This window comes from Panthera pardus, unplaced genomic scaffold, assembly GCF_024362965.1.
Source record: "Panthera pardus isolate Hobbes unplaced genomic scaffold, ASM2436296v1 HiC_scaffold_22, whole genome shotgun sequence".
Classification (NCBI taxonomy): Eukaryota; Metazoa; Chordata; class Mammalia; order Carnivora; family Felidae; genus Panthera; species Panthera pardus.
This window is the reverse complement of record NW_026526788.1, coordinates 5339639-5365951: the sequence shown is the minus strand read 5'-3', so window position 1 is coordinate 5365951 and position 26313 is coordinate 5339639. Positions and strand designations below refer to the sequence as shown.

At 39.5% G+C, this 26313-nt stretch overlaps 1 protein-coding gene across 5 annotated transcripts in view; it reads left to right on the top strand.

The window, feature by feature from the left end:
* The window catches only part of TARBP1 (TAR (HIV-1) RNA binding protein 1), a 90779-nt gene that overhangs the window by 12282 nt on the left and 52184 nt on the right, over window positions 1-26313 (top strand). For 3 of the 5 annotated variants that reach the window (XR_008425028.1, XM_053910197.1, XM_053910195.1), the window contains exons 6-13: window positions 837-934; window positions 4339-4474; window positions 5072-5168; window positions 6334-6423; window positions 12511-12652; window positions 18225-18324; window positions 19298-19470; window positions 25224-25321. Coding sequence is in view for 4 of the 5 variants with exons in the window: in XM_053910197.1 (XP_053766172.1) it covers window positions 837-934; window positions 4339-4474; window positions 5072-5168; window positions 6334-6423; window positions 12511-12652; window positions 18225-18324; window positions 19298-19470; window positions 25224-25321 (934 nt within the window). In the remaining variant the exon portion in view is untranslated. The remainder of the gene's footprint in view (window positions 1-836; window positions 935-4338; window positions 4475-5071; window positions 5169-6333; window positions 6424-12510; window positions 12653-18224; window positions 18325-19297; window positions 19471-25223; window positions 25322-26313) is intronic. The other 2 variants (XM_053910196.1, XM_053910199.1) reach the window with 2 other exon arrangements.

Below are 26313 nucleotides of genomic sequence, written 5' to 3'. Positions count from 1 at the left end.
TTGTCTTTCCAACATCGGTGAAGTAAATTTATACTTGCAGGTCTTCTGTTCGGTGTACCTCTAAACAGAAAAACACCCACTGCCAGTCTCTTTGAGATGTTTAAGTTAGTTTGTGCTGCTGTTAATATTTAATCCCATTTAATAAATATCAAAAGAACATAGCAATGCTTGATTTGCCAATTAGTTTTCAGATAACTCATTACTGTTGAATAGTTCTGTGAAGCAATTAGACAGCTGGAGAGCAGTAAAACCTACTTGGTGCCTGTAAAGGAGCCGGCAGACACATTTATTACGAAATGCCTTCAGTTTTCGCCCACCCTAATGTGTTCAATTAACAGATAATGTCCCTGGCGGAAGCATATAGCAGAAAAAACCCACGACTTTAGTAGACGCGAATAGTTAAATGCTCTTGCAGAAGTAATTAATTACCCATATATGTTTTTCTGGGAATGTTATTTCTTTTATTTAATACTTAAAGATTTGAAATCATTGGATTATATGTTGGAAACAATGAAGTATAATTGAAAATGATCATTTTTAGACTTTTTAAAAACTGACGCTGTTTAGCAAGATTCATATATGCGTGTCAGGGAAATTATCGCAAAAAGGAAATTCGCGGCTACTTAGTATGTTACGTTATTAACCCATGTCCGTTTTCCTAGAAGACCCTGATGTTTCTGTAATCAGAAGGAGCTTCAAAATTTCACTGAAAAATAAAATGCAGGTTCAGAAAAAGATGTTTGTTGTTGAAAGACTTTTGAGCCATAGTTCATCTAGTTTCAGTATCCTTATTTGTAAATTTTAAATCTTTGTTTCTTTCCCTCGTTTGTCTATAGGTCCCCAGGCCAGCTGATAGGAAGTGGTTCTCCATTGGGACTGAAATTACAGAAGTTTTTAGTCACTTATATTTCTCTTCTTCCAGAAGAAATAAAGAGTATGTGTTGGCAAAGAGTTTTTTAATTTATTAGCTTTAAGGCTTAAAAAATTTTTTTAATATATTGGTGATAAGCACTATCCTATGACTATTATAATCAATATTATCAAAGTAATTTCCTTGTTTCGGAATTTACCTATTTTGTCAGAATTATACAGGTGTTTATTGTAATTGAGTGCACACTTTTGCCTTTATATATAATACGTAATTACTAGCATTGGCATGAGTAAAGTGGAAGTAATTAAAAAAATTTTTTTGTTTATATTTGAGAGAGCGAGAGAGCAAGCACGAGTGGGGGAGGGGCAGACAGAGGGGGAAACAATCCGAAGCAGGCTCCAGGCTGTCAGCACAGAACTCGACACAGGGCCCAAACCTATGAACCGTGAGATCATGACCTGAGCCAAAGTTGGACGCTTAACCAACTGAGCCACCCCAGGCGCCCCAACATAGAAGTAATTTTAGAATGGGTGCTGCAGTTGGCTGTCTTTTCTAGTTTTCTCTATTCGTTTTCTAAAAATCAGTAAAATTGTTTGAAGAAAGAGAAGCCTGGGTTTAGGAAAAAGTTGTAAACAGAATATCCATTGTGGCAAAACTGCCCATCTATAGATAGGATCTTAAAAGGTCACAGAAACATACAGTTGTTTTATGTAAGACCTTATATCTTAGAAATACCCGTTCACATTGGGGTTTTATTTTCCTTTCTGAGGAGTTAAGTTGATAAGCAAAGATCAAAACCAGTGTTCTTTCGTTTGCTGAGCAGAAAGACTTAACTCTACTTCCTGGGTCCTTTTCACTCGTGGCTTTGTGGCTTGTAAAGTGAACCTGGGTATGAAATATATGCACGTTTCCTTTTGTATTTCATCTGCAAGTATAGTGAAACAAATGACCAATGGTAATATCTACTTAAAAGGAGAAAAGGGAGGGGCGCCTGGATGGCGCAGTCGGTTAAGCGTCCGACTTCAGCCAGGTCACGATCTCGCGGTCCGTGAGTTCGAGCCCCGCGTCAGGCTCTGGGCTGATGGCTCGGAGCCTGGAGCCTGTTTCCGATTCTGTGTCTCCCTCTCTCTCTGCCCCTCCCCCGTTCATGCTCTGTCTCTCTCTGTCCCAAAAATAAATAAAAAAAAAAACGTTGAAAAAAAAAAAAAAAAAAAAAGGAGAAAAGGGAAAAGATGATCTGTATATCTCAACTTCAGATTTATGGAAAATTGATTACTTTGATTGCTTTTGTAAAAAATCCGCTCCTGGAGAAGGTAGCTCTGAGACGCTCTGTTGTTTGCCCGAAGTCAGCCATACGGAGATTACTGTGCCGACCACATTGGCACATCCCAGATCAGCGCCGAGCGAGAGAGGGCGTGGGGGTCAGCGCCCCCGGGGTTTCAGTGCCTGCTGTCTGTGGCCATAGCCAGCATGCAGAGGATACCTGTAAGCATGTCGAATGAATGTGAAATGGAAGCGTGGCCATCGCCATCTTCTGTGCTGTGAGTGAGGTGTTAGGCAAAAGGGGGAACTTAATTAGTCCCACAAGAGGGCAAGTAAAGTGTTTGTTTACTCAGGTTTTACTTGGTAGTTTTTTAGTCAACAATTTCCAGTGAGTATCTTAAATGTATCTAGTTTTGTGCTAGATACTTTGGAAGATACAAAGTGCATGATATTTTATAAATAAGTAGTATAAAGTATTATTTTATAAGTAAAACATGAAACACAAGTTCCTTTCAGCAGCTTCCAAGGATTTCTTAAGTCATTCTATAGGGATGATCAGAGGAAACAGACATTTACGCTAATTGCATGACTTAAGGGTCCTTTAAGAAATCACATATTAGCAGAGAAGGCAGGACAGAGCACCTGATGTTTGTATCTCAAAATAGAAAAATAAATAGTGATTAGATCCATTCTTTTTTTTTTTTTGAAAGCTATGAAATGTCTTTTTTTTTTTAATTTTTTTCTAATGTTTATTTATTTTTAAGAGACAGACTGTGAGCAGAGGAGGGGCAGAGAGAGAGGGAGACACAGAATCCAAACAGGCTCCAGACCCTGAGCTGTCAGCACAGAGCCTGATGTGGGGCTTGAACCCACAAACTGGGATGATGACCTGAGCCGAAGTCAGATGCTTAACCGACTGAGCCACCCAGGTGCCCTGATTAGACCCATTCTTACCCTGTTTTTCTTTAATATCTCCAACAGAAGAATGGCTTTTAACAGTAAAAAGTTGATCTTTTACCTTAAGCTTTTTTTTTTTTTTTTTTTTTTTTTTTTTTTTTACTATAGCTGCATGGTTATCAGAATCTTTACAATAGAGTAGAATACTTATAGGAATGCAATTTTAAATAACATTGATTTTTTCCAACAGGTTTGTTGAGCTAAAATTCACATACCATAAAACCCTTTTAAAGTGTTCAATTCGTTTATTTTTTAGTACATTCACAAAGTTGTACAACCATTACTTCTAATTCCAGAATATTTTCATCACCCCCAGAAAGAAACTCTATGCCCATCATCAATCAGTTTCCACTAATCTCCTTTCAGTTCCTGTCAGCCACTAATCTCCTTTCTCTACAGGTTTGCCGATTCTAGACATTTCATATAAATGGAATCATACAGTATGTGGCCTTTTATTTTATGTCTGGTTTCTTTCATTTAGCATAATGTTTTTAGATTAATCCATGATGGGTCATCCAATAATGACCCATGTATCAATATTTCATTCTTTTTTGTGACTGAATAATACTGTACTGTATAGATATCTCACATTTTATTTATCCTTTTATCAGTTGGTAGACATCTGGATTGGTTCCACTTTTGTTTTTTAAGTTTACTTATTTATTTTTGAGAAGGCGAGTGAGCACAAGCAGGGCAGGGGCACAGAGAGAGGGAGAAAGAGAATCCCAGGCAGGCTCCACGCTGTCAGCACAGAGGCCCCACTCAGTATCGAACTCATGAACCCTGAGATCATGACCTGAGCCGAGATCGAGAGTCAGATGCTTAACGAACTAAGCCACCCGGGTGCCCTGGTTCCACTTTTGAATATTATGAATAACTCTTCTGTGCATATTCACATACACATTCTTGTATGAACGTATGCCTCCAGTTCTTTTGAGTATATGCCCAGGAGAGGAATTGTTGGCTCCTATGGTAATTCTCCGTCTAACTCATGGAAGAGCTACCCAGCTTTTCCATACTGGCTGCACCGTTGTGCACTCCCACCAGCAGCGTGGGAGGGTTCCAATTTCTCTGTGTCTGTGTCAGCACTTGTTACTGTTTATCCTTTTGATTGTAGCCCTCCTCGTGGGCGTGAAGTTCTGTCTCATGGTTTTTGATGTGCATTTTCATACCTAATGACTGCTGACGTTGAGAAGCTTTCCAGGTGCTTATTGGCAACGGTGATATTTTACAACTTTTTCTTTCAGGCAGTTTCCTATTAAAGTGTATTCAGAAGATGTCAAGTAGACATTGGTGTGCCATTCCCATTTTGTTTCTGTCAAAGGCTTTGGCAAATGTCCCACGATGTAAGGCCCTGGGTATCGAAGCTCTTCTTGCTCTCAGGTAATTTACTTTCTGCTCACGTACGTTTGTGTGTTCACATATGGTTATCTGCCATAACTGTCCGTCAGTAAATTTTGTTTTCCCCTCTGCTTTCATCTATCGTGAGTGGTTTTGGTTAATACTGGCCTTGGGACTTCTGAGCCCTTAATTTTTATATTAAGTAGTAAAAAAAAAAATCTGTGTATGTGGTTGAGCTTACTTTGTTTTTATGAATTACTGATGTAAGTTTGTGCCATGATACATGCTATTGGATTTTGATGATTTTGAAACAAGGCCAGTAAGGTTCTCTTCAATTACATCGATAATGTAGGAAACTAGGACTAAAATATCAGACGGTAATATTGATTGTAAAGTATTTCAAAAACCGTAAACTTCTTATTTGAAAAGTGTCATTTATAGTCTTTGAAAGAGGCGTGTTTCATAGTAAATTGAGTTCTAGTAGAGACCTCATGGAAAATAATAGCCTTGAAGTTGCACTGACAGTGACTTTCTGCAATGGGAATCGTAGATACTAGAAATCAGCTCGTCAATATTTACGCGTTATCAGAATTGTCTTTGAGAACATGGAAACGCATTGTTTTTGTTTTTTGACGTCAGGGATGTTCTTCAGTGTACCATGATCACCCATCAGATTCTCTTGAGAGGGGCGGCTCAGTGCTACCTTCTTCAGACAGCCATGAATTTGGTAGACGTGGTAAGTTTGTCTTCTTTACTCACGATACTTCAATTTACAAGTCTTTCTCCATGAGCAGGTGTGCAGAAAAGTGTCAACATAGCAGGCCTGTGGTGCTGTCATTAGAAAGCCCTGCTCATAAGGTCAGCCCGGCCCTCGCTCGTGGCTGGGAACTTGGATTTCAGGAGGTTTCCCCCTATCCTCACTGGTAAGAGCGATGTACTGTGCCTCAGGTGTTTACACACACAGTCGTCTATACTGAACACCTCCTCCTTCTCGGAGTCTGGGGTTTCGGTAGGTGCTCTGGAGAGATGGCTGTGTGATCAGCTCCCAGTAAAAACCCGGGGCCATAAGTCTCTTCCCTGGTAGACAACATTTCGCATGTTGTTACAGCTTGTTGCTGGAGTAATGGATTAAACCTGTTTCGGGTGATTTCGCTGGGGGGAGAGGGGTTTCCTCTTCACATCTTCCTGTAAATCCACCTTCAAGGAATGTAGGGTATCTTTGTTTTTTACAGAGCCACACCACTACGATTGCTAAAAATAGGGGTTAGCAAACTTTTCCCGTGAAGGGCCAGAAAAAGTCCCATTTTTTAAGGTTCTGTATGTATCTGTTACAACTTAAAAGCAGCCATAGACAGTTTATAAATAAAGGGACTCTGTACCACTAAAACTTTATTTACAAAACAGCTGCGAGTGGTTTTGCTGACTCCTGGCCTAGAGCAAGGTATCTTAATTCAAGATGTACAGTCTTAAGAGAATGAAAAGACTTAGGTGGTTTTCATAAGGCAGGGTGTCGTTTCATAAAGCAGGGCTTAGAAAAGGAAGCATCACTTTTCGACTTAAGTAATTTCTTATAGAATGTTTTTGTTTTGCTTTTAGACTGTGACCATCTTGTCTTTAAGGTAGTAGCCTTGACTGTAAGGAAAATAGATGTATAAAATAATCATTGACTTTATATAATGATGTAACGTTTGTAGTCAGTATCTTCATTTCTAAGGTTGAGTATTTTCTTTTTAAAAAGATAGCTTTCTTTTGATTTAGCTAGTAGTATTCTACTTTAAATAGTATGCTTTGCTTTTACAGTGATTTCATTTTATTTGATTAAAAATTTTTAAATGAGTGATTTTTTTTTTTAACTGCCCTGACACCTTCTCCCTGACTCCCCCCTCCCCGCCGTCTTATAGGAGAAGGTGTCACTCTCTGATATTTCAACTTTTCTCATGTGTCTGAGACAAGAGGAGTCCTTAGGACGAGGAACCTCATTGTGGACAGAGGTGAGATTGAAAATAATTTAATGATAAGGTCTTTGAAATGTTATAAAAATTTTGTTCTAATTCACTACTAGTTTCTTACGTAACATACAGTGATGGCTTTGTTATCTACCAATAGAGGTTTCCTTTTTCTTTTTTTTTTTAATGTTTTTTTTTGAGAGAGATAGAGTCCGAGTGGGGCAGGGTAGAGAGAGAGGGAGACACAGAATCTGAAGCAGGTTCCAGGCTCTGAGCTATCAGCCCAGAGCCTGACGCGGGGCCCAAACCCACGGACCGTGAGATCATGACCTGAGCTGAAGTCGGTTGCTTAATTGACTGAGCCACCCAGGCGCCCCTACCAACAGAGCTTTTAAAAGATTGTATATTTGCTTTCAATGGACCTAACAGTGCAGCTAGGATTCTTATGGGGAGACGGGAGAATGTTGGGGATAGAGACAGACTTACTTAGAAGAGAAGGTAGGGCTCGTGGGCAGATCTCGAGTCTGGATGAGATGTATTAGGAGTCACGATAACTTGAAAACAGGAACACAGACCTCCTCTTTTGGTTTTTGTTCTGTTCGTTAATGGCAGTTCCATCTACCCATTTGCCCAAGTCTCGCATTTTGGTAATTCCTGATTCTTCCTGACTTTATGCATCGAACCCACCATGAAATCCTCAATGCCTTTCCTTTTCTGCCACCCTTGCTCTTGTGGAGACCCTTAACTAGTACTGCCTCACCCGCGACAGCCTTGGCAGCCTCGGGGTGCCACTGTGGCCTCACGGTGCTCCTTTTGTCCGTGCGGTCTTCATTGGTCTGCTTCCTCCTCTTTGCTTTGTCTGAAACCATGGGACTCCATCCACACTACTCACGTCAGCTCATATGATGGGTCTAGCTGGTTGAATTCTAATCTTATACAGTTCTGCAGTTTTTTTTTTTTAATTTTTTTTTTTAACGTTTATTTATTTTTGAGACAGAGAGAGACAGAGCATGAACAGAGGAGGAGCAGAGAGAGAGGGAGACACAGAATCTGAAACAGGCTCCAGGCTCTGAGCTGTCAGCACAGAGCCCGACGCGGGGCTCGAACTCACGGACCGTGAGATCATGACCTGAGCCGAAGTCGGACGCTTAACCGACGAGCCACCCAGGTGCCCCACAGTTCTGCAGTTTTTGAGGACAGGGAGCTTTTTAAAAAAAGAATTATATTTCTCCCAATTACTGAGATTACCGAGGGCAGGGATGTGATTAATTTATTTTAGAAAGCAAGTTTGTCTATGTATGCTCAGAAACAAGAGAAATCAACTTGAACCATGTTAAAATAATTTAGGTGTGAAATCACAAGGGCATAGAGTAGGGTAATGGAATGAAGAAGGAGGAGAAAATCGGGGCCTTTAAAAATTAGAATTTCATCGTATTTTCTTGATCACACTGCATCTAATTAGGTGGAATCTGAAAAATACAGAAGCATATAAAGAAAATAAAAATAACCTGTAATGCCTGCAACCAAATTAAATCCATAATTTTTGCCTTAATTATTAATGTTTTCAGTATATGTATTCTCAGTCTTGCTTTCTCACCTCGTATACATATAATAACATAGTAGGGGCGCCTGGGTGGTTCAGTCGGTTAAGCGTCCGACTTGATCTCAGTTCAGGTCTTGATCCCAGTGTTGTGAGTTCAAGCCCTCACACTGGGTCCCATGCTGGGCATGCAGCCTACTTAAAAATAAAATAAGATAAAATAAATATTAATATGTGTGATTTTCTAAACAAAGTTACAATTATGCTGTTCCGAATTTTATTTTTCATCTTCACGTACATTTGAGCATTTTATTTTATTTTATTTTTTTTTTTTTTATTTTTTATTTTTTATTTATTTTTATTTTTATTTTTTTTAATATATGAAATTTACTGTCAAATTGGTTTCCATACAACACCCAGTGCATTTGAGCATTTTAACATGTTGCTAAATAATCTTCCACCATGTGATATTTAAAATTTCAGGTGATTAAATCTTTTAGAATTTATTTAATCAGTTCTTTTTGTTGGACTTCTGTGTCAGATCTTATCATTTCCTCTAGAAGTATGTGCTGCTAAAAGATAAAGACTTTAAAAGGGGCTAAATAGGGGCACCTCGATGGCTCAGTCGGTTAAGCGTCCGACTTTGGCTCAGGTCATGATGTCGTGGTTCATGGGTTCGAGCCCCGTGTCAAGGCTCTGTGCTGACAGCTCAGAACCTGGATCCTGCTTTGGATTCTGTGTTTCCCTCTCTCTCTGTCCCTACTTGACTCACACCCTGTTTCTCTCTCTCTCTCTCTCTCAAAAAATGAATAAATCATTAAAAAAATTTTTTTTAAAAAGGGCTGAAATAGGCTCTTATCATACCTAAAAATGTTCATGATAATTTCTTGATTTCAAATATTCGGTGTTTAAATTTCTCCAGATGCCCAGTAAGTGTGTCTGTACTTTGCTTTTTGTTTGTTCAAATATTCAGCTTTGTTCAGATATTCAAATGAGGTCACTTCATGGCATTGATGTGTACAGTTTGTAAATTGTGGTGGATCCATCTGAAATTTACCTTGGGACACGGTATGAATGGTAAGGTTTCAGTGAGAAAATGCGTGTGAAAATGTTTCAGATTATGCTTGATCCACACTAAGTCTGACACACTCTACCATTTTTGTCCTTTCCCCTCTGACCGGCCGGATGCTTGTTTTATTTGTCAGCGAGGAGCCCCCCTTAGATTTCTTAATTAGTTCCACTTATTTTCTCCATTCTCTGAGTCATTCCTATGTCTTCATCTTTTTCCTTCTTTTTAACTTTCTTTTGGTCTGTTTGCTTATCCCTTAATGTCTTGGTTTACTGAAGACTCTCGTGTGCACACTTTGCACACACTGGACTCCGTGCTAAGTTTTGGGAATTCGTGGTCAGCAAGATACACATGGCCGCTGTCCTCACAAAGCTTACAGGCTGGTGGTTTATCTGAACCTGAACTTTAATTCTTTCTGTTTAAAAATAGAAGCAAATATGTATATATGTACCTTAGCTTAGTTCTGGCTATAGTGCATATGGGGTAGTGTCCTCACTGCAGTAGCAATCTCTATTATGTTGAATCATGTAAAATCATTGATATTCAGTCAGTTTTAACCTGTGGAAATGGCATTTCCCTATAGCTCAACCTAAGTAATTTTTAAAATTCAAGGGCAGTATTAGGTTCACAGAGAAACTGAACAGAAGGTGCAGAGAGGTCCCTACACCTCCTCACCAGTCCCCTCCTCCTCCCTCTCTATTATTAACATCTTGCGTTAATGGGATATATTTGTTATGATTGATGAGCCAGTATTGATACATGATTATTAACTAATGTCCATAGTTTACATTGGGGTTCACTCTTTCTTTTGTGTATTTCATGGACTTTGGGAAGTGTGTAATGACACGAATACCATTACCCTATCACACCGATGAGTCTCACTGCCCTAAAAATCCCCTGTGCTCCACCTACTTGTCCCTTTCTTCTCTCCCCCCAGCCCCAAACCCCGGGCAACCACTGATACTTTCTCTGCATCCAACGTTCTGCCTTTTCCGGAATGGCCTCTAACTGGAATCCTGTGCTGTGAAGCCTTTTCCGATTAGCGTCTTTCACTAAGAAATATGCATGTCTTTTCATGGCTTGATAGCTCGCATCTTCCTATCACTGAATAACATTCCATTGTCTGATATACCACTGCTCATTCATTCATTCACCTCCCGAAAGACACCTCGGTTGTTTTTAAATTCTGGCAATTACGAATAAAGCTGCTCTAAACATTAACATACAGGTTTTTATATGGACATAACGTTTTAACTCATTTGAGTGCATACCAAAAGGCACAGTTGCTGTGGATTATGTTAAGAGAATGTTCAGTTTTTTAAGGAGAGCCCAAATTGTCTTCCGAAGTGGGTGTACCATTTTGCATTCCCACGAGCGGCGAAGGAGACTTCTGTTGCCCCACATCCTTCTCAGCGTTTGGTGTTGTCAGTGGTTTGAACGTTAGCCATTCTGTGAGGCGTGTGGTGGTATCTTGTTTTTTAATTTGCAGTTCTCTAGTGATGTGATGCTGAACGTCTTTTCATATGCTGTTTGCTCTTTGTGTATCTTCTTTGATGAGGCGTTTGTTCAGATCTCTGCCTATTTGTAAAAATCGGGTTATTTGTTTTCGTAACGGTAAGTTCTTTGTCTATTTTGGATACCAATCCTTTACCAGAAATGTGTCTCTTGCACATAGTTTCCTCCCAGTCTGTGGCATCTTCTCATTTCCTTGACAGTATCCAAATAAACGTTTGAGACTTGTATTTTAATGGGAAATCAAGGGAACCTGTCTCCCAGAGACTGCTAGGTAGATGCCATTTTAAATCATAATTCTGACATGAAAACTCTTTGAAGAAGACAACATTCTGAGTCTTGTGACATTTGATGGAAGGAAGAAGCAGATATGAATTTGAGTTTACTTGTCTGTCGGTTATTTTGTCATAGTAGGATGCCGCTTGTGGGAAATGCAAGATTTGGAAAACCTCACACGTTTTACAGCAGTAATTAAGAAACGTAGCCTGACCAGTGTGAGAGGAATATAAAGAAAAAGTATATTCTGTTGAGAGATCAGTATCCTCGCTGGCCTCCCTGTGAGATTTTACAGTTCTCTGACTTGATAATAAAGACCTACACATTGGTGTTTCTGAACTGCTCATTCATTGGCACCTATGGGATGTTGGTTTTAGTCTTGACTGATTCATTCATTCATGAAGTTTGTCTTTGGTCAGGTGATGCATCACGGTCTCCTTGCATGTAATTTTGGATGACCTCAATAAGGAGAAAATTCTAAGAAAATTCTTATTTTTTAGAAAGACTTATTTCATAATGATTGACTTCGTATTTAAATTCGTATGTTGTGGGGCACCTGGTTGGTTCAGTCAGTTAAGTGTCCGACTTCGGCTCAGGTCACGATCTCACGGTCCGTGAGTTCGAGCCCCGCGTCGGGCTCTGTGCTGACAGCTCAGAGCCTGGAGCCCGTTTCAGATTCTGTGTCTCCCTCTCTCTCTGCCCCTCCCCTGTTCATGCTCTGTCTCTCTCTGTCTCAAAAATAAATAAACGTTAAAAAAAAAAAATTAAAAAAAAATTCGTATGTTGAATGTGTACAGTAAGAGATGTGCTGTAAAAGGAAAACCTAGAACATAATTAGATTTCAAAACAGAATTCACAATTATGCGTGATCAAAGTTGAATTCTGTGACTTGTAGTTTTGTACATCTTCCAAAAGATGTAATGGGAAAGGACTAGTATTTCTCTTTTTAATTCATACAGTTCAAAAGGTACGTATGATAGAAAGTAGCCTTGTCAGGAAGGTGGGAACTTTAATTACAACTTAATACATTCTGCATTCTCTCAAACATATCTTTATTTTTGTATGTGAAGTTGGAATGAATTTTAAGGTTGTAATTTGTTTTACGTAATGTGTCACTTTTCACAGAGATGTTCTTTAGAAGGCCCTATCAAAATGTGTACTATATATTAGGTACTTAAAAAAAATTTTTTTTAAGTTTGTTTTGGGAGAGAGAGAGTGTGGGCGTGCCTGTTGGCCTGTGAGCGTGGGAGGGGCAGAGAGAGAGAGAGAGAGAGAGAGAGAGAGAGAGAGAGAGAGAGAGAAAATGAGAATGAATCCCAATTGGCTCCATGGTGTCAGTGTAGAGCCCTATGCGAGGCTCAATCTTACAAGCCGTGAGATCATGACCCGAGCCAAGATCAAGAGTTGCACGCTTAACGCACCGAGCCGCCCAGGTGCCGCCGTTCTTTAAAAATTCTTGCCTGTTAATGAAGTTTACGCACTCTCTGAGGGAGGTTGAAACACCCACATGTGTATATACACAGATACCTACATATATATACATATACACATTTTTTTTTTCTGTCTGCACTATTATCTGTAGAACTCCATCATGACTAAATATTTTATTACTTTGTTGTGTTCAGTTATTTAAATTCAGTTTATTGTGGAAGAAAGAAAATTGGCTTAGGGCAATTTGAAACCCTTTGTTCAGGTAGGTTTTTAAAATAAAATAATAACTATTTTTTCTTCCTAGCTCTGTGATTGGTTGCGTGTTAATGAAAACTGTTTTAGGAGAGCCTCAGATTGTAGTTGCGTTGGACTTCCTGAGACGTCCTCTCTAAATGCTTACGTGAAGAACCTAGTTCAAGAGTATATGAAGTCACCTGCTTTGGAAAGTAAGTCTGAAATCATTTATATGGATTGGTATCACCAAATTGTCTTCAAAGGACTTTTAACTAGTTTTTCAGATCAAGATACACGCTTAACGAAGAAATGCGTGATTTACTGGTATCCAACTCCTATTTTCAGCCAGATGTGAATAATGGAAAGTAAAAATACGTTTCCTACTTGTACTTTATCTGTTCTAGGACTTGAGGTTTTCAAACTATTTTTGTATGTTTTAAGAAACTAGTAGGTTGCCAAAGTAGGAATTGGACACAAATTTATTCTATAATTACTGAATCTTCACAGGCTCCATACCGCCTATGTGTTTTTAGAGCCTCTGTAAGTGGAAATATTTGTAGATAAATATGGGTAGCTTTTATGTGTTTGTTTTCAAGACATCACATGTAATATGAACTGATTTTGAAAAGTAGTTTTAGAGAAAAGTTATGTTTGAAAGGGTGGTTTTGTTAGTTTTTTTCTTTTTACCAGATACTTAGCCGATATCAATTTTCCAACTTCTTTGGGGAAACGTGTAAGACTACATAAGGGAAGAACTATTAGCAGATTCATTAATTAGGATTCTTCTTACATTTCTAATGCTTCTTCATTAAAGTCGTTAGGGATAATTTGGGTAAATTACATCTTTGAATTTAACGTGTCTCAGACTAAGTTGTGTTCATGTACTGATTTCTCTGACCATGGAATAGGTTTTAAACGATCAGATAATTATCCTTCCAAAATATGTGAGTTCATCTCTTCTTCCTTCGTAGAATATTTCTCTTTTGTATTTTATTCTATGTCTAATAATTCTGTGCTGTTACTTGGAGGATTCTTTTGTTAGGCCTACAAAAGTAAATACGTTTTAGTTCCTACTGCAGGAAACACACGTTAAGCTCCCTGAAATATCTATAGAACTTGTTTTATAATTTAGAGTATATAACAGTGTCAGATCCGATTAGATACTCAAAATCGGATGAAACGATATTTTTAGAATTTATTTAATATTTCTAGAACTTAAAATATACTATTTAATATATAACATGCTATTTTAAGTTTTTAAAAAAATTAAAACTTGATTTCAAGTGCAAAGGAAGCATTTGTGTTTGTTTTAATATTTTTGTTTGTTTGATTTTTAATGCCCTTGGCTAAGTGCCTTTATGAAGTTTAATTGACAGCTACTGGGCAATTCTGAGGCCAAATCAATAAATTCCAAAGCAAACGATATTTATCTTGAGTTTCTGAACGTAAGATACATATAATATTCACATTCATTTTTATATAAAAACTCATTGGCCAAAACACTATTTTCAGTCAGGTTCTACATCTAAAGTAGCTTTTTCTTTGGCTTTTGGTATATAGTTAGTACAGGTAGCTTTCATACTATTGATTCAGCAAGCACATATCACTTGTTTTCTATGTGCCAGGCATCGGAATTACAGAGATAAAAGCTGTATCCCTTGCCCTCAGAAGGAGCATCATCTAGCAAGGAGGTTGATAAGTAAGCAGATAATCCTAGCACAGTGCCTTGAAAGCCATAAGCACTGGGATGGGGAGCCTGTACGAGCAGTTGTCTGTTTAGAACAGGTAGACCAGCAGAGGTAGCGGGACGTCACCAGGGGGGTGATGTCTGACGTGTGAATAGAAATTAAGGTGAAAAGAGAGAAGGAGCATCCCACAAGTCTTGGATGAACTTACGTCCGGGGAGCAGAAAGTAGGCAGACAACTATCCATCTGTGTATTTGTATATCTGTGTATCTTTCATCTGTGTATTTATGACATGGAGCTCAAGAAAGAATGGGAAGAGGTAAGGATGGATATGAGGTACACACACACACACACACACACACACACACACGCTCTGTTGTTCACACGATACCTAAGACAATAGGACAAAGCAACAACAAAAACCACACAGAACCAGCATCACCTACAAACAAACAAAAATGTTAAAGAACTTTCAGAAATTACAGAAAGTGCAACAGTTTGGAAATAGCACCAAAGGCTTGTCAGAACTTGGATGTGCTAAGATTAACCAGAATGTGAAATACATTTGAAGAAATTTGTACTGAAATCAAGCGGTCCTCAGAAAGGATATTTGATAGGTGAAGATTTTGAGGTTAATGTACTACTTGAAATGTAACTAAGAGGTTAATGTACTACTTGAAATGTAACTAAGAGGGGTGCCTGGGTGGCTCAGTCGGTTAAGCGTCCAACTTCAGCTCAGGTCACGATCTCACGGTCTGTGGGTTCGAGCCCCGCGTCGGGCTCTGGGCTGATGGCTCAGAGCCTGGAGTCTGCTTCCGATTTTGTGTCTCCCTCTCTCTCTGCCCCTCCCCCGTTCATGCTCTGTCTCTCTCTGTCTCAAAAATAAACGTTAAAAAAAAAAAAATTAAAAAAAAAAAGAAATGTAACTAAGAAATGTAGAACTATGGAATAACCCCAAAGTAGTATATTATCGTTGTACAACAAATGATAAAAACAGCTTTGAGGTATAATTGATGTATGTTAAACTGCTCATACGTAAGCTGTAGGGTGTGATGGGTTTTGACCTATGTATATGTGAAACCACCAGCATAGCAAGGTGTGACGAACATAACTGTCAGGCTCAAAAGTGTTTTCGCACCCCTTTATAATTCTTACCTCCTGCTTCTACCTCTTTCTCCTCCAAGCACAGACGAGCCCTGATGTGCTCTCAAGACATTGGATTAGTTTGCATTTTCTAGAATTGCACTCCGTTTTTAAAATTCACGGTGGCAAGGTTTGACTGGTGATTCAGGGCTAAGTTGCATTAAGGTGATTAATAATAGCCAGCGATTCTTTTGTTTCCTTAAAACCACTGTTGCCTCCATTTTTCTAGCTCCAGGGAGAGAAAACGGAGCATAAATAGGAATTCTCTGCCAGTTGTTTGCAGAGTATGGTTTCCAGACCAGCCATGCCAACATCACCTGGCGACTGTTTCGAAATACAAATTCTCCAGCTCTATCCCAAACCTGTTGAATCAAACTCTGGGTAGGAGCTGACCCTCTGTATTAATAAAGTCTCCAGTTATTTTGAAGTTTGAGACCCACTGCACTGAAGCATGGATCTGCTTAGTATGGTGACAAAGTACTCAGGAAGCAACCTGCCGCAAAATTCCCTGCAAAGGTGTGCCTTCCTCTGGAGGAGTAAGGCGCCCAGTTATTACTGGCCTCGTACTGTGAATTCCTTGACAGCAGAAGGCACTAAAAATCCACTAAACTTCTCATTTACAACCTTCCCTTTTGGTATCCAAGGTGAAAAATTGCTCAAGATTTCAGACAGGGTCTGTGCTTCTAGAACTGTGCTCTTGGTATTTTGCCGGAGGAAGTGAGAACTGTCAGGGTAGCCACTTTGAGGACCCAGCATGTGCTGTTCATACCCAAACGTGTAGTATTTACATCCAAAGGCTTCCTGCTCACATGCTGTGTAAGTGGAGAAGATGCTTAAGGGCCACTGCGATTTGGAAAGGTTTCCTTCTTAAATAGCACCCCCACCCCTTCCACCTCCTGTGAGGTCAAGGGTATCTGATTATATAAATGCTCTTCAAAATAGAGGGAACTTAAAAAAAAAAAAAAGCATAGAGGGAACTGAAGAGCATATTGGCATTTGATTTCATTTTAGTCTGTGTTTATAAATGAATTTTCAGTGTAAATGTGGGATGTAAAGCATTAATGAGAAAAAATGTTGCAGAGAATAAGTTTGAATAACTCATCTTTACACTGATAAATGTGGCTTACTTAATTTTTCTAGATAGCACCAACATTGGGATTTTTTTTAATAAATATGACCAGATTTTTTATTGACAGCAACTAAGTGCCATTTATAAGATTTTTTAAAATATCTAACAAAGTTTTTCCTTTTGTTGTATTTTTTAACTGAGTTCTCCTACATGCAAGCATGTTTTTACTGTTGTCCATCTTCTGTACTATTCCAATAAATTTGTATCAAAATAAATTATCCCCAAAATATATTAGAGTGTTTAAGAAAATGGTTTAAGTATTTAAACTCCTGGGCTGGAAAACTAGATCTCTTGCCAAAAACTTTCTTGGAAATTGAGGTGAAAAGTGTGACCTCACTATAGTAATATACCACGAATAAAGAAGAAATCTTCTCTTCATGCCTTATTTTAATTTAACTGGCTTTCAGAGATGGGAAATACTCATTTTATCGGTTAACCATGTTCTCTCTTCCAAAACTTATTCTAGAAACTTTGCATGTATTTTTATAATAAACCCAAGGAAAGTCTTATTTGTTAGCTTGATTTCATAGAAGGTGACCTAAACTTTTTTTTTTTTTAAAGTGTAGTTGACACACAGTGTTAGGTTAGTTTCAGCATAGACCTAAGTTTTCTGAGAGGATAAGCAGTTAGTTATTCCAGGGTGCCACAGCTAACGAGCACAGGACTCGGGTTCAGATGCGGGTCTGAGGCTCCAGAGCCTTTGTGTCCATACCTATTCCATCCTCCTCCTGGTTGCATTTTAGGGAATTTTCTTCTCTCAACTGAAATACTAGAATTGTCTCTTAACCCATCCACTTGAATCTCCTCTTGCTTCCCCTACAGTCTGTCTCCCACATTGTGCCTGGAGAAATCTGTTCAAACTACTAATTTGGATCTACAGATGTTTCCTCCCTTTGTTGTATATGCCTTCACTTTAACCTCCAGTGGCTTCCCTTGCCTTTAGGGTCAAGACAGGAATTCTTTGCATGGCCTGCTCAGTCTTCTGGTCTCTTCCCTGGCTGTTTCTGCAACCTCATCTTTGGCACTCCTCGCACTTGTGAGTCCCTGCTGCATGGGCGCCCCTCTATCTCCTGGAGCATGGCTTGCTTCAGAGGACCCTTGATGTGCTCTTCCTAACTTGGGAAGGCCTTGCATCCCTTCAACTACTGTACTCTTTCCCAGCCTTTGTGCTCAGCCTACTCGTTCTTCAGGGGACTTTCTCTTTACTGCCCAGAGAGAGGAGGGCATAGCCTCCTAGTGTGCACTTCCCTCGTGACATTTTATACCAGTCACTACAGTTGTCATTTTACATTTCATTGTTCTTTGACGAATGTTTTTCTCCTCTAAGGCAACAGTAGATTCCGTTAGCACAGGAGCCATTGTGTCTTCAGCACCTAGGTCAGCTCCTTTATCTGTGTGCTGCTGAAGGCATTGGTTTTGTTTTATTTATTTTTTAATGTTTATTTTTGAGAGAGAGAGAGAGAGCGCGAGCGTGAGCAGGAGAGGGGCAGAGAGAGAGAGAGAGAGGGAGACACAGAATCTGAAGCAGGCTCCAGGCTCTAAGCTGTCAGCACAGAGCCCGATGCAGGGCTCGAACACACGAACTGTGAGATCATGACCTGAGCTGAAGTGGGATGCTTAGCTCACTGAGCCACTCAGGTGCCCCTGTTTGTTTGTATTTAAACACGTATAACGATGAGCTATACTGTAAGGTGTTGTCCTGCATTTCATCTCAGCTCTTATAATCTGATATTGATAAGACATAATCATTTGGCTGTTTTGTTTTGAAACCTCATCTTTGAAGGATTTTGTTAACACTTTGCAAACCTTGACTATTATTATTCAAGCAGGAGAAAACTGCTTTATGCCTGACTGGTTTGAAGCCAAGCTTGTTGCAATGATGGTCTTGTTGGCTGTAGATGTGGAAGGAATGAAGTCTCAATACAGGTAAGTGTTTCCAAGCTAAAAAAAAAAAAAAGGCTAATCAAATTTATGGTACCTGTTCAGACTTTTCCATGATTATTTGTATGGAGTTGATCACAGGGTATTAAAAGAAGAAACTAGAGCATTGTCAGTACACTAAAGAAATGCCTAAAATTAACAATAAATTAATATGAATGGGGGCCTTATTAGGCTTTTAGGTTAGTAAGTTCAGCTGTTCGAGAAGGTCAGAAACACTATATACAGTAATCACTGGTTTTATATAAGAATATTAGAACAGATTTTAAGATTCTCACATATGATTGGGTAAAGAAATTTACTGGGTTGGTCAAACCCAACACATTTGTAAAATGTGTACTTTTTATTAATGTAATAAAGATAAAGCAGTCTCATTTATATTTTGAAAATGTGCACAGATCGGTTCTCACCAGATTATGATTGTTGCAGAAAGCAACTTCCACTTGCTAGTGTGTTTGCATGATATGCAGTGAATTCGATTAACATCAAATCTCTTTTCTAGACAAAGCTTTAGTACTAAAGTTGGTTATGATGTTTTTTTTTTATAAATCCTTAATTCTTTGTATTTTTTGTTAACATCTCATTTCCTTGGCTAGCATATGTTTGTTTTGTTTTGTTTTTAAATTATTGTAGCAGGGTCTCAGCATGTTAATTTCCGAATGAATTGGGTGTAGGATTCCCTTTATACTTGTGCTTAAAGTTGAGTGTGGAACGTTCTTCCCTGTGCTTTCTTTGTGAGTGCAATGCTGTACTCCCTGAGAAAGCACAGACTGGAGAGGTCAGCGAAGAGGCCGGAGGGAGAGGTCAGTCCTAACAGGTGCTACGTGTCTGGATCATCTATAAGACTAATTCTGTCTAACTGAATCCATTAGTTATATAACCAGTTCCGCAAGTTATAGATGGAAACGAATTTCTTCATGGTTTTGAAATGCTTGATTTGGGCATGTCTTTTAATATCTAGTGAAAAGCGGAGAACACAGAATGTATTAAGGATATTCTTAGATCCTCTTCTGGAATCCCTTATGAAGTTGGGCACAAATGCCTACATGCCCTTGCTGAAAACTGACAGATGCCTGCAGTTGCTGGTGAAGTTATTGCACACTTGCATGTTGAAAGGTTCCAGTACCCAAGATGGTGAGGACAAATAGTTTCTGTTGGTGTCTTGCTTCGTATATTGTTGGTGTTTGGAATGAGAGGACATTCCTGCCTCTTTGAAATAAGAGGATTACTTTATGCATTCAGCAGATATCGACTATTTCCCGGTGGTACTGGGGATCCAGCAGTGAAGGTACAAGCCCCCTGCCCTCATGGAGCTGAAACATAGCCTTTACATATGTGCCAGTTACTGTTGATTTTACAACCTGATCTTCTTTGCTTGTCTTTTTTTTTTTCCCATTTATGCTCAGTCATTGATTTCCAGACCATGAAAATGATCCCTATTTCATATATGTTACAGCAAGATCCCTTTCTCATGGCCACTATGATAGATGTTGCAGAAATTAAGCTAAAGCGTGAGAATGGTAGTCATTTTATAAAGAGTTGTTTTCAAATATGTTGGTCTTGACAGTACCTTTTTTTTTTTTTTAATCTTTATTTTTCAGAGAGAGAGAGAGAGAGAGCACGAGCAGGGACAGGGGGCAGAGAGAGAGGGAGACACAGAATCTGAAGCAGGCTCCAGGCTCTGAGCTGTCAGCACAGAGCCAAATGCAGGGCTTGAACCCATGAACCATGAAATCATGACCTGAGCCGAAGTCAGATGCTGAACTGACTGAGCCACCCAGGTGCCCCTCTAAGTACCTTTTTTTTTTTTTTTAATTTTTTTTTTTTTAACATTTATTTTTGAGACAGAGAGAGACAGAGCATGAATGGGGGAGGGTCAGAGAGAGGGAGACACAGAATCCAAAGAGGCTCCAGGCTCTGAGCTGTCAGCACAGAGCCCGACGCGGGGCTCGAACTCACGGATGGCGAGATCATGACCTGAGCTGAAGTCGGCCGCTTAACCGACAGAGGCACGCAGGCACCCCTCTAAGTACCTTTTAAGTAGAAAATAATTCATACAGAAAGTGTGGTGGTAATGGAAACGTTGAGTTCGTCTCTCCTTAAACAAAGATATATGCAGAACAGTAGCTGGAAACCACAGACACTAGAGACAAGAATATTCATGGATGAGCCTTGATTCCCAATCCATTCTCACCATTTAGAAATTTTAGAAATTTGCTGTGTGAAAATCCTAGAGAAGCGCTGCTGTGAGGCTAAGCCTGAGGAAAACACTAATGGGATTATATTTTAACGTGTGCCTGTGAACTTTTAAAGCCAGTTTCCAAATTCTGATATTTTTGATACTGGCAGGAGAATCAGGTGCTGGACGCATGTAATGGTAACTTTTTATAAGCTTTTCAACTCGCTAAGGCCATAAATTTGGGTTCCTTTGACATGTGTTGACTGTTTGTACTAAGGTCAGTGCTTTCAAGTGCAGGACTGGGTCATAGGCACCATTTGGAAAACTGTGGTATTTGACACACACACGAGTGTGTGATGTTATATGTAAGTTACGATGCCCGATAATCAAACACCTGTGAACTTACTACCCAAGCTAAGAACGATGTTACCTGTTACCCCCCAGTCCCCTCTGTTTGCCTCCTAATTTTGACTTTTGTCTTTATCACTTCCGTGCACTTTAAAAAATGGGTTTATTTCATCTGTAGATATTCCTCAACAACGTACTGTCCAGTTTTCCTGCTTTTGAGCTTTACAGAAATGTCACTTCACCGTAGGAAGTCTTCTGTAACTTTGGCCACTTCACGTGTTTCTAAGCTTCCTCCACATCCTTTGTTAGACTTCGTCACTTTCCCCGTTGTGTAATCTTTCGTATGATGGCACCACTATTTATGCGCTTTCCTAGTGCTGGACGTTGGAGTGTAGCTATGACTGTCACATGTGTGCTGCCACCAACAGGTGTCTGCATGTCTTGTGGGCCTGTGTGTGTCTCTCTCCAGCGTTGTGTACTGGTTCCTAGGGTACGTGCACATTCAGCTTTATAAGGTCGTGAAAAGTGTCTTTCTTTCCAGCTTCGCGTCCCTAAATGTGTACACGCTTTATATTCTTTCCCGCAGAATGTCAGTGTTCCTGTTGTACCTCAGGCATATCTCTCTTTACGTCACCAAGGAAGAGCCAGGGAAATACTGTCTGATTTTGATAGCCGTTGGCTTCCATTTGACTGGTAAACCATATCAAGCTTCGTTAACTGTAACTAGACCTTAATCCTGAAAGATTTCGTTTATGAAGGAAGAGGAAAATAGAAAAGAGTTATTTCCATTTTATAAATGAGGAACCAGTCTGGGAATTAATTACCAGTACCAGGGGCAGTGAAGAAATAAGGGTAAAGTCAGAAATACCCAGGTAGACTTACTGTGAGCTGCTGGGATTGAGGCTTGGCAGTATGCTCTTTGGGGCAACTTTGACTGAATTGTGTTTTAAATCATTTATTTAAAGTTTGTTTATTTGTTTTGGAGAGAGAGAGAGCGAGCGCAAGTGGGGGAAGGGCAGAGAGAGAGGGAGAGAGAATCCCAAGCAGGCTCCTCAATGTCAGTGTAGAGCCCAATGCGGGGCTCAATCTCATGACCCTGGGATCATGACCTGAGCTGAAATCAAGGAATTGGACACCCAACTGACTGAGCACTGAGGTGCCCCGTGTTTAAAATTTTTTAAATTTGGGGCCCGTGGGTGGCTCAGTCAGTTAAGCATCAAGTGGAAGCAAGTGGGAGAGGGGCAGAGAGAGAAGGAGACAGAATCCCACGCAGGCTCCACACTATCAGCACGGAGCCCGACGTGGGGCTCCAACTCAAAAACTGTGAGATCATGACCTGAGCCAAAATCCAAGAGTTGGACGCTCAACTAGCTGAGCCACCCAGGCGCCCCTGTTGATTTTTTTTTTTCCAATTTCCTTCCTGTTTTTTGTTTGCTTCTGTCTGCTTGCTTTTAGTTTATTTTGCCTATTTAAAAAAAATTAAGGTGGAAGTTTAGGTTGTAGATTTTAGGTCTTTTTGAAAATGACCTCTCATGCTATGATTTTTTTTTTTTTTTAAGTTTTGCTTTAACTGCATCCCAAAACTTTTGGTGTGTTGTATTTCAGTGCAAAGTATTTTCTAACTTTTCTTGAGACTCTCTCTTTTACTCATGAATCACTTAGAAATGTGTTTGGAGGTTTTCTTATCATCTTTCTGTTATTTTTACTCTATTCTAGGCAGCGAGCATACTTTGTACGCTTTTCAGTTTTTACAACTTCATTAAGGTTTGTTTTATGATCTAGGGTGTGGTCTGTCTTAGCTACTGTTCCACGTGTACCTGGAAAAAATGTGTATTCTGCCGTTGGTGGGTGGAGTGTCCTATAAATGTCAGATCCAAGACTTATGTGGTGCATCTCAATTTTATATACTTGATGTGTCTGTTTCCTCTGTTACTGAGAGGGGAGTGCTGGAGTCCTCAGGTCTGAGTTTGAGTTTGCCTCTTTTCCTTTCTAGTTCTGTTGGTTTGGCGTCCTGTATTTTGCAGTTCTGTTGTTAGGTGCCTATGTGTTCATGTTGAGAAGAGTGTGTTTTCTTGGTGAGTTGACTCTTTCCTCAATATGTAATACCCCTTTTTATCCCTGGTTATTTCCTCTACTCTGAAGTCTAGTTTGCCTGGTAGTGATATAACCACTCCTACTTCCTTCGGATTAGAATTTGCATAGTATTATTCCCTGGCTTTTTTACTTTTATTCTATTCACATCCTTAGATTTGAAGTGAATTTCTTACAGACAGCATATGTCATGATTTTTTGGCCATTCTGACACTGTCTTTTAGTTGGTGTAGACTATTCGCATTTAATGTAATTACATATATGTTTGGGTTTAGGTCTGTCATTTTATTTTTTGTGTTCTGTTTATTCCCATTTTTCATTTCCGTCTTTCCCTCTTTTGGCTTGTTTTGGGCAGTTTGAACATTACTTCATATTCCATTTTAATTTACCCATTGTGTTTTTTACTAAACATCTAAAGCTTTGTGTGTGTGTTTGTGTGTGATTGCTATAGGGATTACAGTGTGCATACCTAACAGTCTGTTTAGAATTAATGTTTTACTGCTTGAAATGAATGTAGAAACTTGACCACCTTATGGACTCCCTTTGCCCCTTTCTCCCCCATGTATTACAGTTGTCTTCTATCTGCATTTACTGAAAACTGCCAGACAATGTTAGAATTTTTGCTTTTAACCATCAAAGAGATTTTAAAGATTTCATGAGTGTAGCCTATTGTATTTACCTAGATGTTTGTGGTTTCTTTTGCTTTTTTTTCATCCCTGATGCCCCGTGTTTTCCTGGGGCATCATATACTTTGTGTTTGAAAAACAGCTTTTAGCATTTCTTTTGGAACAGGTTTGCTGCCAGTGAATTCTTAGTTTTTTTTTTCATCTGAGAGTGTCTTTATTTCACCTTTTGAGGAATATTTTACTGGATATAAAATTCTGGTTTCACGGGTCTTTTAGCAATTTAAAAATACTGCATTTGCTTCTGGCTGCCATTAGAATTCTCTGGTAATTCCAAGTGTTCTTTGCGTAGGTAATAACACTGTTTCTCTCTGCTTTCAAGGTTGTTTCTTTGTCTTTAGTTTTTCAGCAGTTTGGTTATACTCTATCATATTGCATATGATTTATTTTATTTTGTTGGTCTGTTTTCAAGTTCACAAACTCTTTTTTCTTGCATCTCCTTTCTGTTATTGTTCCCATCCAGTGAGTTTTTAAAATTACAGTAATTGTACTTTTCAACTACAAAATTCCTATTTGGTTTTTGTGTATATCTTACATTTCTTTGCTGAGACTTTCTATTTTCCCATAAGTTTCCAGAGGGTGTATTGATTGATTGTTGAAGCATTTTATCATTAGCTGCTTGGGAGTCTTTGTCAGATTATTCTAGAGTCTGCATCATCTTGTTGGCTTTTGTAGATTGTCTTTTCCCTCGTGGGGTAGGAACTTCCTGATGCTTCATGTGCCCTCTTGTTTTGGATCGTATCCTAGAGATTTTGAATATCGTGTTAGGAGACTCTGGGTCTTGTTTACATCCTGTGGAGAACGTTGATATTCTTGTGTCGATGACAGTCAGCTTCAGGTTCAGCCCCAATTCCCGATGTCCCATCTTCTGTGCACGTTCGTTCTGCTGTCACTTTTGTTTTCCGATCCTTTGTGGTGTGGTCTTGACCTTGACATGTGATCCTCCCAGTGGCCAGTCTGGGACGTGGGCAGCTGTCTCTCTGTTAGTTGAGTTCCGAAAGTCTTTGGGATGCTGCTTAGTAGCCGGTCCATGCAGGGCAGCTCGGGGGGAGCCCAGCAGTTCACAGACCACTTTCTGGGGCTATTTACCTGAGTACCTCTCTCTCAGGAATCTCCTAAGGACTCATTGTCTGCTCCTCTGGGGTTCCCCCCTTTTCATTCTCTGATGAGAAAGTTAGGGCCCATCAGGCTGCCTGCTTTCTTGACTGCTCCTGCACGTGGTTCCAGTCTGCAGGAAGACCCAGGTCACTGTGTGTGGTGTTACTGCTTTCTGAATCCTCCCACTACTTTCTACCTTGTAGAGTCTCCACATAGCTGCTCAGTTATTCAGTCTGGGTTTTATAGTGAGAGAGGCTGGTGTGTCCCTGTTCCATCTTATCCAGAACTAAAACTCCTAAATGAGTTTTAAGGTGAATTAAAGATTTCCCCATAATACTAATGACTGTTGTTTTATTGGAATTCAGTTTTGGTTAGTGATTCACTCACGTGCTTAACATAGATGTACTTTTACTAGAAAATCTGGCATTTTTCTTGTACCGAGGAACTTAACATCTGTCATTCAGCTGCACACTTTTTTTCCTGTACAGATGAGGTGTCTACTCTTCTTCAGAACTTTGTCATGTCTACTGCAGAGAGCATTTCTGAATTTATTCTCCGACGGCTTACCATGAATGAACTGAGCAGTGTAAGTATTCCTAGGAGTCACTTTTCATTCCTTTCGTCAATATTTGAGTGATTACTTACTGGCAGGCACTGTATTAAATTGAGAAAACTAATGTGATAGTTTCTGGAGAAGACACCTTAGGAAGCAGAAAAAAACACAAGCTTCGGAGTCTCCTCCTTACTTTCATTCCATCTGAGTCATAACCAAGTCCTTGGGAAAGTTATGTAGCTTTTCTGAGCCTTAGTTTCCTCATCTGCAAGATGGAGATAATACATCTACTTCCCAGGGGCTAGGGAGTTTTGCATGGTGTAACATATCTGGAATATTTAGCATATTCGATGTGTATTTGGTTCGTAGGATCCAGAGATTCTGATTTGGGATGTTTGGGGTGGGACCAGGTAATAGTCCATGTATGTTTCCAAAGCTCTGCAAGTGATTCTGAAACACAGAGTAGAAAGCAGTCAGTTCTGAGGTAAGCGTCCTCCTTACCTGCTCTGTCTCTATTCTCCACAGACTGTTCCTTCTAGGACAGCTGAGAAAAATAACACCCGAAACTAATATAACACTGTATGTTAACTATGCTGGAATTAAAAAAAAGGAAAGAAAGTAATTTCCCTTTTTCTTCAAGAATATTTTGAAAATGCCAATTCATGTAGGAATGCTTATTCTTCTTTTTTTTTTTTGGTTGAAATCTCTAGGGATGAATGTTAAGGGTTTAGAATCAATAGATTGTGAACAAAGCGTGAAAATATGCTTATTTCACCTTTTCTTTAGAATACTCACTTAAGTACATTTGAAAGCCTCATGGGCAAGTGTGAAAATACAAAAAAGGCAAGTTTTATGCTGCAAGACCTGAACTGTTACGACAGGAAGGCAAAGATATATGGAGAAAAAGCCCCTTGGAGTGGGGGTGGGGGGGTGTTTAGCTTTCTTCTTATTAAGCAGTTGCTCATAGTGGCATTGCTACACATATGTTCCGAAGAGGGCGGTTCAGAAAGAAGTAACTCTTTGGG